We start from the raw sequence: 21,983 nt of genomic DNA on the forward strand, positions 1-21,983 counted from the left end.
TATAAACTTAACATGGACCTTAACGTTGGATACTAACATGTTTTATATTTGTTATCTTGTTCACTTTTAATACTTTGTTTGTTAAATGGTTAATCTAGATTTATGTTGTATAACACTTGGTACAACAAATACTTGGTACTTTCATAGCCCATACTGTATGGTATAACCGACACCTAAGCTATGAAAAGAACTTAATTTATTGTTAACATAAGTTATAATCATGAATGTCTGCCAACATTTACAAGTATTAGTTTTATTCGAATAAGATAACTAATGTAATCATGTTAACAATTTATAATCTGATTGGAACCTCATTTATGTATGGTTTCCAATTGAGTAATAAGAATTTATACTATACTTGTTTGAAGTACCATTAGTGGATCCTCTAACCTTGACATTTATTTTTATCATTGTTTAATCCTTACATTAATCTTTCATCTCAAAGTTCTCATTAATTTCTTCATCTTCTTCTTCTTTTATTACTACTACTACTACTACTACTACTACTACTACTACTACTACTACTATTATTATTATTATTATTATTATTATTTACATTTTGTTTATATTATATAATATATCTCTTTGATCTTTTCATAAACTCAGTATATAGGTTGGAAACCTGTGACCTGATCTTTTAGATCATTCTCAGGTGTAACAACGCCACGTACTGAGTATTATTATTATTATTATTGTAACAACCCGGCTTTACAAGCCCAAAACACAGTAATTTTTTTTTTTTTTATATATGCATTCAATCCACATGGTGCCGGCAATCAATGGATCTAAATCCTCACATCATCAAAATACAATCCATACAATCAACATTTCATTTCAAAGTGAAACTTACACAAACACGTAATATTAAGGTTGCTTGATTTGAAGTTCATATTAAAAATATATACATAGACATGAGTTTGCAGTCTTAACCTACTAATAGTCATCACAATTTTAAACAAAAAGGATCTAATAAAAGTTATACATTCAGTACATTGATCCCTACAAAATACATTGTGATTTAAAATACATCTATATAATTCCTTGCAAAAGTAGGTTCCCGTGTATCGGGTTTCCTAGGCATCTCGTTGGTGTGAAGTCCCTGCAGCAGTACAAACATTTAAGAGAATGCAAACACTTAATAATAATAAGAATGGTAACTAACGGTTTGGCAATTATGTAAAGCATTAACAATTATAATTTCTTCATGTATTTGCTATAACAACAAGTAGTACATATAGATACACAAGTTTTCGGATGCCGTTCGCTAAAACTAGTCATTCATTTGTGTCGGCCATCCATCCGGATTCCATGACAAAAGTTGTGTCGCTGCCGATTTTCTGCCGATCCCAAAATCGGCAGCAGAAACTGCATTGCTGCCGATCAAGGAATCGGCAGCGAAAACTGTGTCGCTGCCGATCCAGAATCGGCAGCGGAATCTGCGTCGCTGTCGATCCACAATCGGCACCGCAATCTGCGTCGCTGCCAATTTCTGTATCGGCAGCGGAATCTGCGTCGCTGCCGATCCAGAATCGGCAGCGGAATCTGCGTCGCTGCCGATTTCTGTATCGGCAGCGAAAACTAGGTCACTGCCGATTTCTGTATCGGCAGTGAATACAGTGTCGCTGCCGATCCAGAATCGGCAGCAGAAACTGCGTCGCTGCCGATTTCTGCATCGGCAGCGGAGTCCCTCTTTTATCCCGGCCATCCATCCGTTTGGATGCCATTAGCCGAAGCTAATCAGTCCTTCATCCCGGCCATCCATTCGGACGCCATTAGCCAAAGCTAATCATTCTTTATCCCGGCCATCCGTTCGGATGCCATTAGCCGAAGCTAATCAATCCTTCATCCCGGCCATCCATTCGGACGCCATTAGCCAAGGCTAATCATTCTTTATCCCGGCCATCCGTTCGGATGCCATTAGCCGAAGCTAATCAATCCTTCATCAACATTTAAGCGTTCAACAATCTAATATCGGTTCTAACAATATGATAGTGCTCAAGTTAAAATATTTCAAGATTCAACGTAAGAAAAAGGAAGGTGCAAGTCACCTACCTGCTCCACCCTGTGGGTCGTTCCTGTCTTGATGATGGTCCAATCCCGACCGCACCACCTAAGACATCAATGGTCACAAATCAGCACAGTTGTATTTATTTTATTTTTTAATCATATTCATCATCACACTTATTTCAAGAGTTCATATTCTAGTGTTCCATATTTTACACCATCATATCATGAAATTGTTACTAGCATTTAAATCATTCCTGCCTAGGAGGCTTATAGTAGGAATCGGCAGTGAGAACTGGTTCGCTGCGGGCTGCCCAATTCGGCAGCGAGAACTGGTTCGCTGCAGGCTGCCAGTTCGGCAGCGACAACTGTTTCGCTGCTGGCAGCCCGTTCGGCAGCGAAAACTGCATCGCTGTTGGTGCCACAGTTTCGCTGCACAACGCACAACTCGGCAGCGAATATCAATTCGCTGCAGGAAGTTCAGTTGCGGCAGCGAAACAGAATTTCGCTGCACAACACACAATTCGGCAGCGAATATCAATTCGCTGCAGGAGGTTCAGTCGCGGCACCGAAACAGAATTTTGCTGCACAATACACAAATCGGCAGCGAATATCGATTCGCTGCAGGAGGTTCGGTTTCGGCAGCGAAACAGAATTTCGCTGCAGGAGGTTCAGTTGCGGCAGCGAAACAGAATTTCGCTGCGCAATACACAAATCGGCAGCGAATATCGATTCGCTGCAGGAGGTTCGGTTTCGGCAGCGAAACAGAATTTCGCTGCAGGAGGTTCAGTTGCGGCAGCGAAACAGAATTTCGCTGCGCAACACACAAATCGGCAGCGAATATCGATTCGCTGCAGGAGGTTCGGTTGCGGCAGCGAAACAGAATTTCGCTGCGCAACACACAATTCGGCAGCGAATATCAATTCGCTGCAGGAGGTTCCGTCGCGGCAGCGAAACAGAATTTCGCTGCGCAATACACAAATCGGCAGCGAATATCGATTCGCTGCAGGAGGTTCGGTTGCGGCAACGAAACAGAATTTCGCTGCGCAACACACAATTCGGAACCATCAATTTCAGCACATAGTTCTTCAACAAAAATTCCAGCAACAACATCACAGCAGAACACATTAAATTTCAGCAACAACATCACAGCATAACACATTAAATTTCAGCAACAACATCACAGCAAAACACATTAATTTCAGCAACAATGATCACAGCAAAACCCATTAATTTCAGCAACAATCATCACAGCAGAACATATTAATTCCAGCAGCAACGTCACAGCAGAAAACATTAAATTTCAGCAACAACATCACAGCAGAACACATTGATTTCAGCAACAATCATCACAGAAAAACACATTAATTCCAGCAGCAACATCACAGCAGAAAGCATTAAATTTCAGCAGAACACACACACATGCATGCTGGCCTACCCCATAGTTAAAGCCAGCCTTCTACCATAATTGTTAGATGTTCTGAAATTGACTTTATTTCACTTCTGTTTGCTAGTTCTCCTAGTTAATTTCAGTTTCCCTCATAGCTAGCTTAGGTCTTAGATCAATTTTTCTTAGGGTTTTTCTTCTTCATTTTCGTTTTTGATCTTAAGGGGGAGAGGAAAGGGAGTTTCATGACCCATACCTCCTTAATTTAACTAAGTTTGAGGAAGGTTTGACACTATTCTTTTATCTTCAGCTGCTGGTTCTCCTCCTTCTTCTTCCTCTCACGTTTTCCAGCTCTCTTTTTCCTCTCCTCTATGCAGCTGCCCACTCCTCTCTCAAGATCTCATCTTTCCCTCACAAGCTCACAAGTTAATCTCTACTAGTTTGATTCACGTTTCTGTTGTGAAAGGGGAAGGGAAGAATGCATGCAGCTGCTGGTTTGGGAAGAAGATGGGTCATTCTCTCTCCCCTCTTTGTATTTATACTACCCATCAAATGAAATGGGTTGTTTGGGGGTTGGTTTAGGTGTATCCTTATCCTTGTTTGGTTTATCTAAAACCAGTTTTACCCCTCCCTCCCAGCTCTGCATCACTGCTGATTGAGAAATCGGCAGCGAAAACTGCATCGCTGCCGAATTCTGCATCGGCAGCGAAAACTGCGTCGCTGCCGATTTCTGCATCGGCAGCAAAATCTGCGTCGCTGCCAAATCCAGAATCGGCAGCGAAATCCGCGTCGCTGCCAAATCCAGAATCGGCGGTGAAAACTGCGTCGCTGCCGATTTCTGCATCGGCAGCGAAAACTGCGTCGCTGCCGATTTCTGCATCGGCAGCGAAACTGCGCGGCTGCCAAATCCAGAATCGGCAGCGAAAACTGTGTCGCTGTCGATTTCTGCATCGGCAGCGAAAACTGTATTCATCATCATCTCTCTCTCTCTCTCTAAATATATATATTTTCATTTGGGTGTTTACAATTATTATTATTATTGTTATTATTGTTGTTGTTGTTGTTGTTGTTGTTGTTGTTGTTGTTGTTGTTGTCTTGTTATTTATAATTTATACAATTAACCTCTTTGTGCTTCGACCCCGGTCTTGCCGGGTTATTTATTACTTCGACACTTCTGCACTTGGGAGAAGACATCAAGCTTTTGGTCGTGTCATTTATCTAGGTAGAAAAGGGGTAGGGACTTTATATTTGTAGTTGTTGATAGATTTTCTAAGATGATGCATTTAATAGAATATCATAAAACTGATGATGCAACCAATATTGTTAATTTATTATTTAGAGAGATACTAAGTTTCTTAACTACTTTTGGAAGGTTTTATGGGGAAGATGAGAACTAAGTTTTTATTTTCGATAACTTGTCATCCACAAACTGATGGTCAAATAATAGTCAACATGAATTTAATTACACTTTTATGTATTGTCATTCAAAAGAATCTTATGAATTGGGAAGGTTGCTCTCTATTCATTGAATTTGCTTATAATTATAGTGTGTATTCTACTACTAATTTCTTACCATTTGAGATCATTTATGACTTTAATTCATTAACTCAATTATAATTGATTCATTTACTTGTTGATGAAAAGATTTGTCTTGATGGGAAGTGGGTTTTGGGCATGAAAGCTGATGATTATTGTGAGAAAATAAGAGAATCAAAGTTTGGCAGCATAACTTTGACTTGAAGGAATCATAATCATTCATTTGACATACTTTGCAAATATTGAAAGTTTGTTGGCAACATCCTTTGAATTCCAAGAAACAATATCAACAATTCAACATACTTTTGCAAGGACTCAAACTTGGCAGCCTTAGTCAAGTTTAGCTACACAACTTCCTATATAAAGGTGGATTTTTTCAATCATTCTTATGGAGTTTATTTATGACAACCAAGTTAGAATTAAGATTTTTATTTTATTATATTCAAGCTTTATGTATTTTATTTAGTTCTTATGTTCATAACATTATTCCATTAGGACATGGTTGTTTTATTTGTTATAAATACCATTCTAAAAGGAAGAACAAGTTCAAACTTGAGACTCATACTTTGATTATTCATTAAATTGATTTGAACTTATTAAAGATTAATAATCTTTGTGATATTTTTTGTAAACACCCAAAGAAAAAAAAAATATATATATATAGAGAGAGAGAGATGATGATGAATGCAGTTTTCGCTGCCGATGCGGAAATCGGCAGCGACGTAGTTTTCGCTGCCGATTCTGGATTTGGCAGCGACACAACCTTCACTCCGATACAGAAATCGGCAGCAACACAGTTTTTCGCTGCCGATTTCTGGATCGGCAGCGACGCAGTTTTCGCTGCCGAGGCAGAAATCGACAGCAATGTAGTTTTCGCTGCCGATTTCTCAATCAACAATGACGCAGAGCTGGGAGGGAGGGGTAAAACTGGTTTTAGATAAACCAAAACAAGGATAAGAACACACCTAAACCAACCCCCAAACAACCCATTTCTTTTGATGGGTAGTATAAATAGAAGGAGAAGATAGAGAATGATCCATCTTCTCCTAAACCAGCAGCTGCATGTCGTTCTTCCCTTCCCCTTTCACAACAGAAACTTAAATCAAATCAGTAGAGAATGCTTTGTGAACTTGTGAGGGAGAGATGAGACCTTGAGAGAGGAGTGGGCAGCTGCATAGAGGAGAGGAAAAAGAGAGCTGGAAAACATGAGAGGAAGAAGAAGGAGCAGAACCAGTAGGAGTAGAGAAAAGAATAGTGTCAAACCTTCCTCAAACTTAGTTAAATTCAGAAGGTATGGGTCATGAAACTCCTTTCCTCTTTCCCTTAAGAATCAGAAACGAAAATGAAGAAGAAAAACCCTAAGAAAAATTGATCTAAGACCTAAGCCAGCTATGAAGGAAACTGAAATTAACTAGGAGAACTAGCAAACAGAAGTGAAATAAAGTCAATTTCAGAACATCTAACAAATCATAGTAGAGGGTTGGCTTTAACTATGGGGTAGGCCAGCATGCATGTGTGTGTGTGTTCTGCTGGGGTAATTAATGTGTTCTGCTGTGATGTTGTTGTGCTGAAATTAATGTGTTCTGCTATGATGTTGTTGCTGAAATTAATGTGTTTCTGCTGTGAAGTTGTTGTGCTGAAATTAATGTGTTCTGCTGTGATGTTGTTGCTGGAATTTTGTTGAAGAATTATGTGCTGAAATCGATGGTTCTGATTTGTGTGTTGTGCAGCAAAATTTTGTTTCGTTGCCGCAACCGAACCTCCTGCAGCGAATCTGCCGATTTGTGTGTTGTGCAACGAAACTCTGTTTCGCTGCCAAAACTGAGCCTTCTGCAACGAATTAATATTCGCTGCCGATTTGTGTATTGTGCAGCGGAATTCTGTTTCGTTGCCGCAACTGAACCTCCTGCAGCGAAATTTTGTTTCACTGCCGAAACCGAACCTCCTGCAACGAATCGATATTCGCTGCCGATTTGTGTATTGTGTAGCGAAATTCTGTTTCGCTGCCGCAACTGAACTTCCTGCAGCGAATTGATATTCGCCGCCGATTTGTGTGTTGTGCAGCGAAACTGTGGCACCAACAGCGATGCAGTTTTCACTGCCGAACTGGCAGCCTGCAACGAACCACTTCTCGCTGCCGAATTGGGCAGCCTGCAGCGAACCAGTTTTTGCTGCCGAACTGGCTGCCGGCAGCGAAACAGTTGTCGCTGCCGAACTGGCAGCCTGCGACGAACCAGTTCTCGCTGCCGAAGTGGGCAACCCGCAGCGAACCAGTTCTCGCTGCCGATTTCTACAATAAGCCTCCTAGGCAGGAATGACTTAAATGCTAGTAACAATTTCATGATATGATGGTGTAAACTATGGAACACTTGAATGTGAACATATGAACTCTTGAAATAAGTGTGATGATGAATATGATTCAAAAATAAAATAAATACAATTGTGCTGATTTGTGACCATTGATGTCTTAGGTGGTGCGGTCGGGATTGGACCATCATCAAGACAGGAACAACCCACAGGTGGAGCAGGTAGGTGACTTGCACCTTTCTTTTCATACGTTGAATCTTGAAATATTTTAACTTGAGTACTACCATATTGTTAGAACCGATATTAAATTGTCGAACGCTTAAATGTTGATTAAAGGTTGATTAGCTTTGGGTAATGACATCCGAACAGATGACTGGGACAAATGAGTGATTAGCTTCGGCTAATGGCATCCAAATGGATGGCCGGGACAAAGAATGATTAGCTTTGGCTAATGGCGTCTGAATGGATGGCCGGGATAAAGGAATGATTTTGCTGCACCTTTATGATTTCGCTGCCGATGTAGAAATCGGTAGCTACACAGTTTCCGTTGCCGATTCTGGATCGGAGCGACGCAGTATTCGCTGCCAATACAGAAATCGGCAGCAACCCAGTTTTCCCTGCCAATAAAGAAATCGGCAGCGACCCAGTTTCCGCTGTCGATTCTAGATCGGCAGCGACGCAGTGTTCGCTGCCGATACAGAAATCGGCAACAACCCAGTTTTTGCTGCCGATACAGAAATCGGCAGCGACGCAGTTTCTGCTGCCCATTCTAGATCGGCAGCGACGCAGTTTTCACTGCCGATTCTGGATCGGCAGTGACGCAGTCTTCGCTGCCGATACAGAAATCGGCAGCGACCCAGTTTTCGCTGCCGATTCCTTGATCGGCAGCAATGCAGTTTCTGCTGCCGATTTGTGGATCGGCAGCGACGCAGCTTTCGCTATGGAATCCGGATGGATGGCCGGGACAAATGAATGACTAGTTTCGGTGAATGGCATCCGAAAACTTGTGTATCTATATGTACTACTAGTTGTTATATCAAATACATGAAGAAATTATAAATGTTAATGCTTTATTTAATTGCCAGACCGTTAGTTACCATTATTATTATTATTCAGTATTTGCATTCTCTTAAATGTTTTGTACTGCTGCAGGGATGTCACACCGATGAGATGTCTAGGAAACCCGATCCACGGGAACCTACTTTTGCAAGAAATTATGTAGTTGCATTCTAAATCGCAATGTATTTTGTATGGATCAATGTATTGAATGTATAACTTTTATTAGATCCTTTTGTTTAAAATTGTGATGGCTATTAGTAGGATAAGAATGCAAACTCATGTCTATGTATATATTTTTAATATGAACTTCAAATCATGCAATCTTAATATTATGTGTTTGTGTAAGATTCGCTTTTAAATGAAATGTTGATTGTATGGATTGTATTTTGATGATGTGAGGATTCAAGTTCCTTGATTACCAGCACCATGTGTATTAAATATATATATATATATATATATATATATATTTACTGTTGTTTTGGGCTTAGAAAGTCGGGTTGTTACAGTTGGTATCAGAGCACTTGGTATGGATCTTGAGGATCATTAATAAATGTGTTGTTGTGATGAATTTCATGATGGTACGCACCCGACAAGGGACACGAACTGAACCGCCCTCCTTAGAAAGGAGGGGCATGAACCGAGGTGCCCAAGGTTGGCAAGACGAAGATCCCTTGGATGATACGGCATCTCATGCTCCGATAATACCACCCGAAACCTTGCAGGGGGAAGATACGGTGGCGGGGGAAGGCTCGATGCCTAATCAGACAGAGGGAACACCCCCCGTCGCAACAGAGTAGCGAGAAAGATCAGAAGCACAACCATCTACTGTTCCAACTGGTGTGCCCCCACAATACGTAGATGCGGGATTCCTTGTACAAATAGTTAAATCAGTGATGGAGGGCATGGCTAGTTCAGCGGCACAAACAACTCCCACCATGCAGATTCCACCAGTAGCCCCTATGACTAGCATGACCATGTATAATGTGGTGCCACTAGTGCGACTAGTCAAGAGTATGAGGGAAATGGGCTGTGAACCGTATATGGGGGAACAAGATGTAAAGATAGTTGGAAGATGGATCAGGAAGGTAGAAAAGACAATGATTCAAATAAGCATACCCGAGGGTTTGAGGGTAAATTGTGCAACCCAGTTACTGTCTAATAGGGCCATGACATGGTGGGAAACAATTCAGCTGAGGTGTGCGACTGAGACACTAACTTGGAGTGACTTTAAGATAGAGTTTGAGAATCAGTTTTATTCCAAGTATCATCGCAAGGTGAAAGAACAAGAGTTCTTGGCATTAAGACAGGGTGATATATCAGTATTGGAGTACGAAAGGAGATCCCATGACCTCTCATTGTTCACCCCACATTATGTACCGACAGAGGAACATATGATTGAAAAGTTGAGAGATGGTTTACGACAAGATTTGAGACAAGGATTGATCGCCTTACGATTTAAATCGGTGAGGGAGTTGATTGAGGCTGCACAAGCTCTAAAGGCATGTATTGGAGAAAGCCAAGGGGGGTATCAGGGTATAAGCAAAAAGAGAGATAGGGACTATTTCAGCGGCAGACCACCGCACCTGAAGAAAGGAAAAAGTGGAGTGTTTGAGCAGTACGGAAAAAAAGGGAGTTTGATATTACCGCCTCACCAACAGTCAAGTGGGAGAGTGATGGTTGGACAGTCGCACTCAAGGGCAAACTCTTCAACTGGGACCGGTGACCGCATGGGTGTTGACTATCCTTTTTGTGTAAAATGTGGACAAAAACACCCTGGGGACTGCTCAGTTTCCCCTGGGCGATGCTTTGTGTGCAGAGGAGAGGGTCATAGGTGGAGGAACTGCCAATATCTTAGCCAAGGGTGTCATTACTGTGGTGGGAGAGGTCATTATAAGAGGGACTGCCCCAAAAGAAACACCGGACAAGTACAGAGCTATAGACAGCCCAGTCAGAGCCACCAGCAGTCAGTCACCGTTAATAGGCTAGTGAGATCTTCTCAATCAGGGGCAAACTCCATTCGAAGGAAGCTGAGGGCACAAAATGATCGGACCCCAGGGAGGGTCTTCCACCTGACATAGGAGGAGGCCAGGGCTTCATCGGATGTGGTGGCAAGTACACTACTGTTGAATGATTTTAATGTGCATGTGTTGTTTGATTCGGGTGCCACCCACTCATTCATTGCTAAGAGAATTGTCTCTAAATTGAGAAAGGAAGTAGAAATAGTAGAGAAGGGGTTTGTAATTGGAACTCCAATGGGAAACATGGTTGAAACAAATATTGTATATGTGGATGTGGGGGTTAGTTTATCCGGGTATGAAACAGAAGTAGACTTGATTCCCTTAGAGCTGCATGATTTTGACATAATATTAGGCATGAATTGGTTGAGTAAATACAAGGCTCTAATAGATTGTTATGCTAAAACTGTTACTTTCCAAACACCTAAGGGCGAGAAAATGACTTTTGAAGGAGAGAGAGTTCTCAAACTGAATGCTTTAATATCGGTGGTAACAGCCCAAAAACTTTTAAGAAAGGGATGTACGGGATACCTCGCATACATCTTAAACTCTGATGATGAAGGTCCACAATTGAAGGATATTCCTGTGGTGAAGGATTTCCCAGATGTGTTTCCTGAAGAACTACCAGGACTACCCCCGGAGCGAGAGGTAGAGGTGTCTATAGACACTTTTCCGGGAGTCCCACCCATAGCCCAACAACCGTATCGGATGGCTCCAGCAGAAGTGAACGAGTTAAAGATTCAATTACAGGAATTATTAGACAAAGGGTTCATACGGCCCAGTAATTCTCCTTGGGGAGCACCGGTCCTATTTGTAAGAAAGAAAGATGGAACCCATAGACTTTGTATTGACTATTGACAGTTGAACAAAATAACAATGAAAAACAAGTATCTGTTACCTCGGATAGATGATTTGTTTGACCAATTAAAGGGAGCGAGGGCATTTTCGAAGATAGACCTGAGATCAGGGTACTATCAGATGAAGATTAAAGAAGCGGATGTAGCAAAGACCGCATTTAGAACTCGTTACGGACACTATGAATTTTTGGTGTTACCGTTCGGGTTGACAAATGCCCCAACCCTCTTCATGGATTTGATGAATCGGGTTTTCCAACCATACCTGGATAAGTTTGTGGTGGTATTCATTGATGATATACTGGTGTACTCGAATTCTTTCGAGGAGCACGAAGAACACTTGAGACAAACCTTACAAACCTTGAGAGATCACCAGCTATATGTAAAACTGAGTAAATTTGAATTTTGCTGAAAAGAGTGACGTTTCTGGGACATGTCATCTCAACCGAAGGTGTTTTTGTCGACCCCCAAAAAGTTGAAGCAGTCTTGAAATGGGAAAGACCGACTTCGGTCACTGAAATAAGTAGTTTCCTGGGACTTGCAGGATACTATCGGAGATTTATAGAAGGTTTTTCCCTGATTGCAACCCCTTTGACCCAGCTAACTAGGAAGGATAAGAAATGGGTGTGGTCGGAAGAATATGAGGCAAGCTTCCAAGAATTGAAGAGAAGGCTCACCACTGCTCCAGTGTTAACTCTCCCCTCAGGGACCGAGGGTTTTGTGGTATATAGTGATGCCTCGGGGAAGGTATTGGGGTGTGTTTTGATGCAACATGGGAAGGTGATCGCCTATGCATCAAGGCAATTAAAGACTCATGAGGTGAACTACCCGGTGCACGACCTAGAGTTGGCAGTTGTAGTATTTGCCTTGAGGATATGGAGACACTATTTGTATGGGTCTCGAACCCAAATTTTTACTGATCATAAGAGCCTGAAGTATTTGATGTCGCAAAAGGAGTTGAACATGCGACAAAGAAGGTGGATAAAGCTCATTAAGGATTATGATTGCACCATAGAATACCACCCGGGGAAAGCAAACGTGGTGGCAGATGCCCTCAGTCAAAAAAATAAAGCCTCCTTGGGAAACTTAACAGTGGGAAAGGAGCGGCAATTGGCAGAATTAAAAGAGTTGGGTGCAGATTTGGGAATTGATGCAAGAGGTGGGTTAGTAGCCCAATTAGTGGTGCGACCAACGTATCAAGAACAGATACTACATGCCCAATTCCATGACAAGGTGGGGTCCAAGATTAAGAAAGAATGTGGAGGCCGGGGTAGAAATGAAATTCCGAGTAGCGGATGATGGATCCTTGAGATGGGACAACGGTTGTACGTGTCTGATGACGAAACAGTCAAACGAATGGTTCTACAAGAAGCACATGAGTCCAAATTCTCCATACATCCTGGCAGCACTAAGATGTATCGAGACCTGAAACACCTCTATTAGTGGCCTAATATGAAAAGGGAAATATTTGAGTATGTGTCAAAGTGTGGGATATGTCAACAAGTCAAGGTTGAACACCAAAGGCCTGCGGGACCATTACAACCATTACAAATTCCAGAATGGAAGTGGGAGATGATCACCATGGATTTCGTGTCAGGATTTCTCAAAGGGAGAAAAGGAAATGATGCGATATGGGTCATTGTAGGTCGGTTGATGAAATCCACACTATTCTTGCCTATAAAGATGACCGACTCGGTGGACAAGCTTGCCAAGATCTACATAAATGAGGTGGTACGACTTCATGGGATTCCGGTGTCCATTGTATCAGATCAAGATCCCAGGTTCACCTCTCGACTTTGGCCGAGCATACAACATGCCTTGGGGAAAAGATTGGACATGAGCATTGCGTTTCACCCTCAAACGGATGGCCAATCAGAAAGAGTCATCCAAGTCTTGGAAGACCTATTACGGGCTTGTGTGCTAGAATTTGGAGGAAACTGGGAGGAACACATGGCATTGGTGGAGTTCACGTATAACAATAGTCACCAAGCCACAATAGGGATGGCCCCATATGAAGCCTTGTATGGTAGGAGGTGCAGAACTCCTTTGTGTTGGGAGGAAATTGGGGACTGGAAGTTCTATGGCGCAGAGTTGGTCCAAGTCACCACGGAGAAAGTGAGAACTATCAGGGATCGCATCAAAGTCGCACAGGATAAACAGAAGAAGTATGCCGATGTGAGGAGAAGACCTCTCGAGTTCAGTACGGGGGACCAGGTGTTCCTAAAGGTAGCCCTATGGAAGAAGATGTTACGGTTTGGATTGAAAGGGAAGTTAACTCCCTGTTTCATCGGACCCTTCAAAATCTTACAACGAGTTGGACCAGTAGCCTACAAGGTGGATTTTCCCCCACAGTTAGCCAGGATCCATGATGTGTTCCATGTCTCCTTGTTAAGGAAGACTAACGTAGACCCCGCCCGAGTTCTACCCCAGGTCCCAGTAGAAGTCAAGGAAGACTTAACACTGGAATTGAGGCCTATAAGGATACTAGATCAAGAAGTGAAGGAGTTACGGAGCAAAAAGATCCCCATCGTTAGAATCTTATGGTGAAATGCTCAAGTAGAAGAGGAAACTTGGGAGAGGGAGGCTGAGATGAGGAAAAAGTACCCCAATTTATTTGAACAACCAGGTATGGAGTGTGAAACTTCTTAAATTTCGAGGACGAAATTCATATTTAAGAGGGGAGAATGTAAACACCCAAAGGAAAATATATATATATATATATAGAGAGAGAGAGAGAGAGAGAGAGATGATGATGAATGCAGTTTTCACTGCCGATGCGGAAATTGGCAGCGACGTAGTTTTCGCTGCGATTCTGGATTTGGCAGCACGAGCCTACAGAAATCGGTAGTGACACAGTTTTTCGCTGCCCATTTCTTGATCGGCAGCGACGCAGTTTCTGCTGCCGATTTCTGGATCGGCAGCGACGCAGTTTTCGCTGCCGAGGCAGAAATCAGCAGCGATGCAGTTTTAGCTGCCGATTTCTCAATAAACAGTGACGCAAAGCTAGGAGGGAGGGGTAAAACTAGTTTTAGATAAACCAAAACAAGGATAAGAACACACCTAAACCAACCCCCAAACAACCCATTTCTTTTGATGGGTAGTATAAATAGAAGGAGAAGAGAGAGAATGATCCATCTTCTTCCCAAACCAGCAGCTGCATGTCGTTCTTCCCTTCCCCTTTCACAACAGAAACTTAAATCAAATCAGTAGAGAATGCTTTGTGAACTTGTGAGGGAGAGATGAGACCTTGAGAGAGGAGTGGGCAGCTGCATAGAGGAGAGGAAAAAGAGAACTGGAAAACGTGAGAGGAAGAAGAAGGAGCAGAACCAGTAGGAGTAGAGAAAAGAATAGTGTCAAACCTTCCTCAAACTTAGTTAAATTCAGAAGGTATGGGTCATGAAACTCCTTTCCTCTTTCCCTTAAGAATCAGAAACGAAAATGAAGAAGAAAAACCCTAAGAAAAATTGATCTAAGACCTAAGCCAGCTATGAAGGAAACTGAAATTAACTAGGAGAACTAGCAAACAGAAGTGAAATAAAGTCAATATCAGAACATCTAACAAATCATAGTAGGGTAGGCCAGCATGCATGTGTGTGTGTGTTCTGCTGTGATGTTGTTGCTGAAATTAATGTGTTTCTGTTGTGATGTTGTTGTGCTGAAATTAATGTGTTCTGCTGTGATGTTGTTGGTGAAATTAATGTGTTCTGCTGTGATGTTGTGTGCTGAAATTAATGTGTTATACTGTGATGTAGTTGCTGGATTTTGTTGAAGAATTATGTGCTGAAATCGACGGTTCCGATTTGTGTGTTGTGCAGCGAAATTCTGTTTCGCTGCCGAAACTGAACCTCCTGCAGCGAATTAATTTTCGCTGCCGATTTGTGTGTTGTGTAACAAAACTCTGTTTCGCTGCCAAAACTGAGCCTTCTGCAGCGAATTAATATTCGCTGCCGATTTGTGTATTGTGCAGCGGAATTCTGTTTCGCTGCCGCAACTGAACCTCATGCAGCGAAATTCTGTTTCGCTGCCGAAACCGAACCTCCTGCAACGAATCGATATTCGCTGCCGATTTGTGTATTGTGCAGCGAAATTCCTTTTCGCTGCAGCAACTGAACCTCCTACAGCGAATTGATATTCGTTGCTGATTTGTGTGTTGTGCAGTGAAATTCTGTTTCGCTGCCGAAACTGAACTTCCTGCAGCGAATTGATATTCGCTGTCGAGTTGTGTGTTGTGCAGCGAAACTGTGGCACCAACAGCGATGCAGTTTTCGCTGCCGAACTGGAAGCCTGCAGCGAACCAATTCTCGCTGCCGAATTGGGTAGCTTGCAGCGAACCAGTTTTCGCTGCCGAACTGGCTGCCGACAGCAAAACAGGTGTTGCTGCCGAACTGGCAGCCTGCGGCGAACCAGTTCTCGCTGCCGAAGTGGGCAGCCCGCAGCGAACCAGTTCTCGCTGCCGATTTCTACAATAAGCCTCCTAGGCAGGAATGACTTAAATGCTAGTAACAATTTCATGATATGATGGTGTAAAATATGGAACACTTGAATGTGAACATATGAACTCTTGAAATAAGTGTGATGATGAATATGATTCAAAAATAAAATAAATACAACTGTGCTGATTTGTGACCATTGATGTCTTAGGTGGTGCGGTCGGGATTGGACCATCATCAAGACAGGAACAACCCACAGGTGGAGCAGGTAGGTGACTTGCACCTTTCTTTTCATACGTTGAATCTTGAAATATTTTAACTTGAGTACTACCATATTGTTAGAACCGATATTAAATTGTCGAACGCTTAAATGTTGATTAAAAGTTGATTAGCTTTGGGTAATGGCATCTGAACGGATGACCGGGACAAATGAGTGATTAGCTTCGGCTAATGGCATCCAAACGGATGGCCGGGAAAAAGAATGGTTAGCTTTGGCTAATGGCGTCCGAATGGATGGCCGGGATAAAGGAATGATTTCGCTGCCGATGCAGAAATCGACAGCGACGCAGTTTTCGCTGCCGATTCTGGATCGGCAGCGACGCAGTATTCGCTGCCGATACAGAAATCGGCAGCGACCCAGTTTTCGCTGTCGATTCCTTGATCGGCAGCAATGCAGTTTCTGCTGCCGATTTGTGGATCGGCAGCGACGCAGCTTTCGCTATGGAATCCGGATGATGGGCAGGACAAATGAATGACTAGTTTCGGCGAATGACATCCGAAAACTTGTGTATCTATATGTACTACTAGTTGTTATATCAAATACATGAAGAAATTATAAATGTTAATGCTTTATTTAATTGCCAGACCGTTAGTTACCATTATTATTATTATTAAGTATTTTCATTCTCTTAAATGTTTTGTACTGCTACAGGGACGTCACACCGACGAGATGTCTAGGAAACCCGATCCACGGGAACCTACTTTTGCAAGGAATTATGTAGATGCATTCTAAATCACAATGTATTTTGTATGGATCAATGTAATGAATGTATAACTTTTATTAGATCCTTTTGTCTAAAATTGTGATGGCTATTAGTAGGATAAGAATGCAAACTCATGTCTATGTATATATTTTTAATATGAACTTCAAATCATGCAACCTTAATATTATGTGTTTGTGTAAGATTCGCTTTTAAATGAAATGTTGATTGTATGGATTGTATTTTGATGATGTAAGGATTCAAGTTCCTTGATTACCGGCACCATGTGTATTATATATATATATATATATATATATAAATAAATTTACTGTTGTTTTGGGCTTGGAAAGCCGGGTTGTTACATTTTTCCTTATACTTCTCGTTCGCGATTCATTATAATCGTTGGGTATGAGTTTCATTCCAATAACTTTGGTTTTTTGGTTCAAGATAACTACTGGGTTAGATTTTCTATCATTAAACCTGATTTGGATTTTTTGGGTGTATTCTATCTTGTTTGTGTTTTCATGTTTGTATGGTTCGCAACACATTTCAATGTTTTTTAAAAAAATTTTAAAAAATATTTACTAGAAAAAACTGAAAGGAAAACATTTTTTTTCTTTAAAACCAATGTTTTTTATTACAAAATATTTTTTTTCCTTGATCAACTATTTTTAAAGTTATCAAACATTGAAAAATAAAAAATAAATTATTTTTTAAAAGTTTTTTTTTAAAACAAAAGGATTTGTTCATTCTTATCCAAGAAAATAGCGTTTGGAAAGCCAAGATATAATGGATAGTATTTATTTTTGCATTTAAAACGTATTTTTAAAGATTTTTAAATTTCTTTCTTTAATTTTTTTTATAATTATGAATTATTTTAAAGTATTGATGTTAAAGATAAATTTTAATAAAAAAAAAAAAATAGTATTCAATATATTTTTAAATAAAAAACTTTAAAGACAATTACTGTAAATGTTCTCAAAAACAATCTTTTTAATATGGCCTAGATAAACCAGCTCGATTTGCATTCTAGGGGGTGCATTTTCTTAAATATGCTGACAGGCATCCCAAAAAAGAAAATACTTGCGATAATAATATTTTATCGACGTCATTATTAAAAGCAAAAATAAAAAACAGCAAATGGACCACATTGCAATCCGGCCACTCCGGCCCATGGTCGAATAATAACTTTTGTCAACAAACAACACGAGCAATGATCTCCCCATTTACTCTCACCGGATCTTTTCACCGTTCCAGGGATCTACGGCGACTCTCTCTCTCTCCACGTAGAAACCCCACATAGCTCAGTGAATTATCGGCTGATTTTCAAGGTTGGTAAATATAATTCTTTATCTGATCAATTTTATTTTCAAAATCAATGTTTAACTGCTAGTGTTTCTATATACATATATATATACGAAAAAAAGTGGATTTCTAACTGAACAAGGTGTTTTTTGGTGAGATCTGGTGTCCATTCAAATGGGTTCTCGTTCAATTTCATGTTTACTGCGTCTTTTTCTTTTTTCTCGTTCGTGATATTTTAGTTTTGCCAAGTTTAGGTAAGGTATTGGTGTAAATTATGACATGGGAATGTGGTGATTGTCTGTACAAGGGATTTTATTTACTTGGTTTTCTTGCTAAATCTGGAGGCAGTGTAAATATCTGAGCTTTGTTCTGAAGATTTGAGCTTTTTGGGAGTTAGTGTAAAATATTGGGTTGTGAAAATATGGAGAAAGGTAAGGCTTGGAGATGGGTTATGGGTTTGGTATACATATTTTCTGTTGCAAATATATGGATAGCAGCTAGTTTTGTGGTTCAATCTGTTGTAGATGCTGGTGTTTCGCCATTTCTGGTCACGTACATTTGCAATTCGTTGTTTGTGATTTACATTCCGATGGTTGAAATTGGACGCTGTTTGGAGGATTCTTATGGTAGTTTACTGTTCTGGAGGAATAAAAAGAGGAGCTCTTTGGAAGAACTGAGAGAGTCAGAGCAGGCCATTCTTCTTGGAGATGGTTATTTGGGGGTAAAAGCAGATGAGTTGAATCCATCTGTGATTCTGAAAGATGGCATAAGTAGTCTTAATGAGAAAGCTGTTCATTCAAATCTGGAGTCTGTATCAAATGAGCTTGAAAGGACCTTGCCTGTGCAAGCAGATGAAGATGTTAATAAAGGAGTTGATGAAAAGGGGCGATGGACACGTGCTAGGGTGGCAAAGGTTAGCCTGCTTATCTGCCCATTTTGGTTTCTGGCACAGCTGACTTTCAATCTATCATTGAAGTATACATCTGTAACAGTAAGTGTCTTTCGGTATTGTATCATGTGTGCTTCTGTGGTTCATCAGACTAGTATAATTAAATCCTTGTCCTTGCTGTGTGCAGTCAAATACCATTTTAAGCAGTGTTTCCAGCCTTTTCACCTTTGTGGTCTCTCTAGTGTTTCTGGGTGAAAAGTTCACTTGGGTGAAGCTTTTAAGTGTTCTTTTCTGCATGGCTGGTACTATAATTGTCAGTTTGGGAGACTCAGAAACTGGTTTAAGTGCAGTTTCTTCGAAACCGCTTCTTGGAGACATTCTAGCTCTGGTCTCAGCTGGATTGTATGCTGTGTATATTACACTTATTCGCCTGAAGTTGCCTGACAATGATGGAAAAAGCGGGCATGCAAGTATGGCACAGTTCCTTGGATACCTAGGGCTTTTCAACCTCATCATTTTCCTTCCAGTTGCCCTCGTTCTTGATCTCACCAATCTAGAGCCTTTTTGTAAGCTGACATGGAAGCAGTTTGGTTTAATTGTTGGCAAAGGTTTGTATTTTAGTCATTCTTGCTCAGTATTTGGATTCAAAGCTCTACTTCTTGTTTTCATCTCAAAAAACTGCATGTTGCAAGGATATACGTATCTCATACCTCTTTTTTCATCTTCGCTTATGATTTTTGTTCGCTTAAACTCGTCAAATTTGAAATTATGCTTTTTTGTGATGGAGTAACTATGTTATACTTGGAGAAATTCTCTCCACTTTGGAAACCTAAAGCTACATTAAGTGGTTTTTTTGTCAAGCAAGAAGCCTTTTTTGGTCAGAAAATAAGTTCCCTTGGAAGATTTCTATGTTTGGGATTTAGAGTCTTGAGTTATGTGCTACTTTGTAAGCAGGGGCAGAATTGTAATTGCTGCATGTTCTGAAAATCAGTGGTATTTTAGTAATTTTCAGAATTACCTGAAGGTCTAGTCTTATTTATGAATTTGGTGTCTTAGTCTTTAATAGTTTATTCCTGATTAGTTCATTTCCTTGTCCAGTAAGGATTAGTTATCTTAGTCTTTTAGGGAGTCTTAATCTCTATTAATTTTTGGCAGAGTTGAGTTAGGAAAAAAAAAATTGAGTTCGAGAGTTATTTTGAAGGCTTTGTGCCTAAGGTTTCTTCTTGATTCTCTTTTTCTCCTATTTTATCTTCTTCCTTGTTTTACTGTTCTTCTGCTACATTGCTGCGAATTAATGTTCACAACCTAATTTCTCCTTATTTCTTCCTAAACAAGCTATATTCTACCCTAATTCCCCGAACAATAAACCCTAGCTCACCACAAATCCTTCATATAACAGAAATCTCAAATCTGTCCTGCATCATTTTGCCAATGGTAAAATGGTTGAATGGGTCCATGTTGCCTTGCTCACCTAATCTTCTTAATAGTTATTCAACTTCTCAATCTGTTACCTGTATTTACAGAGCAAACTCTGTAATATAGCTGACAAATAGGTTATATTTGTGTAGAAAATTCTTTTAAGTTCAGAGAATGTCCTCCGTTTAAAGGTTGCTATGTGAACACATGAATGGGCTCCAATTTGACTGGCATAAAAAATGTTGATGTTTCATTATACTTTATTTATTGGAAATGGGATCAAAACTCAATTAATTGTCTTCTTTTGAAAAATAAGTAATCATTAACGGGGAAGAAAACAATTCAAACACTGAATTTATATTGAGTTTCATGGTTCATATAAATAATTTGTTCAAGTTGTTTTTGTGGATAATAAGTTGTATGATAATCTTTTAGATTATGTGGATGATCTGATTTTGAGAAAGCAAGTTACATGCGTAAAACCTGAGCCCTCTCCTCTTTCTTTTTTCTCCCCTTTTTCCCCATCTTAAACAGGTTTGTTGGACAACGTGCTAAGTGACTATTTATGGGCCAAGGCTGTCCTTTTGACGACCACTACGGTAGCAACAGCTGGTCTTTCAATTCAGGTTCCATTGGCAGCTATTGTGGATTCCTTGATCGGCAATGCCCCTCGTCTCATGGATGGTCTTGGAGCTTTAGCTGTATTGATTGGCTTTGTTGGAATCAACATTCCTTCTGACGCTTTTAGCAGATCAAAAGGAGCCAGTATTCAACTAGAAAACGAAAATGTCAGATCCACTGATCAAGATAGCTTATCACTCCCTCAAACCACAGTTGGCATCTCATAATATATCGTCAGCAATGTCGCAAATACAAGCACACAATTTCGCGAACACAATACACAGTTCAGAGCACTGCTTGGTGTAATTATACAGCGCTGTACTTCCCAAAGATACTGTTAAAATGTAGCATGGATCGTCCGATTTTTTAACTTAAATTCGTTGAAGAAATTGCCATTATGAATCACTTCTTGAGTCACAAAGAATTGGTTTTGATTGTTGAGGATATCGAATGTCTGTCTTAACCTTCATGTTTGCTTTTATCATCTGACACCATCACTCCAATTCTTTTATCATCTGACAATGCAAGAAGCTTTGATCATAGGAACAATGTCCATGGTCGAATGGCTACAGGATTTGACTATAATGGGTCACTCCTGCGGTTCTAATGGTTATTGTGCCAATGCTTTGAATTCTGGTATTCCTTTGGCTGTTTGCAATTATGGTTGTGGTTTAAAGTGTTTTTTGTTTAGATTTAAATCAAAATAATATTTTTTTACTTTTTAAAAAATTATTTTTATGATTAGCATGTCAAAATGATATTAAACATATAAAAAATATAATTTTAAATAAAAACAATTCAAAATTTGAGATAAACGTGGTTTGCATCGTGTTTATAAACGGGCTCAAAATCTAACACTTGTTTTGTAATATTTTAATCACGACTGAACTTTTTTCAAGTAGCCACCAAATCTTGATTCAATGGGTCAGTCAAGTAAATTTAAGCACAACCCATATATTCTTAGTTTAATATGCTCTATAGTTAATTGATTGATGTCATGTAGAATCATTATATTCATGTAAATATTATTTATTATTAATGAAGATTTAATTTATCTTTAATATTCATATAATATTAGATTAATGAATCTACTATTTGATTTATAAATCTAGAGTAAAGATAAATTTAATGAAACAAAAATGTTTTGCAAAAAGAAATATAAAGTTGTTATAATTATAGG

General features: G+C 40.1%; 2 protein-coding genes across 7 annotated transcripts in view; both read left to right on the plus strand.

Moving 5' to 3' along the window:
* LOC140954570 (uncharacterized) overlaps nt 1-21,983 on the plus strand; it is a 93,696-nt gene that overhangs the window by 40,935 nt on the left and 30,778 nt on the right. The window lies entirely within an intron of this gene.
* LOC118039414 (uncharacterized transporter C405.03c) lies at nt 17,734-21,247 on the plus strand. Of its 6 annotated transcripts, none has more exons than XM_035046100.2 (4): nt 17,735-17,907; nt 18,132-18,868; nt 18,954-19,374; nt 20,717-21,247. In XM_035046100.2, exons 2-4 carry the CDS (start codon nt 18,299-18,301, stop codon nt 21,028-21,030), a joined length of 1,305 nt encoding a protein of 434 aa, XP_034901991.1. In that variant the 5' UTR covers nt 17,735-17,907; nt 18,132-18,298; the 3' UTR covers nt 21,031-21,247. The 6 variants fall into 6 exon arrangements, with proteins under 6 accessions (XP_034901994.1, XP_034901991.1, XP_034901992.1 ...); XM_035046101.2 differs by having other exon boundaries at nt 17,735-17,903; XM_073404628.1 differs by having other exon boundaries at nt 17,735-17,903; nt 18,185-18,868.

Source organism: Populus alba, chromosome 14 (genome assembly GCF_005239225.2).
Source record: "Populus alba chromosome 14, ASM523922v2, whole genome shotgun sequence".
Taxonomy (NCBI): Eukaryota; Viridiplantae; Streptophyta; class Magnoliopsida; order Malpighiales; family Salicaceae; genus Populus; species Populus alba.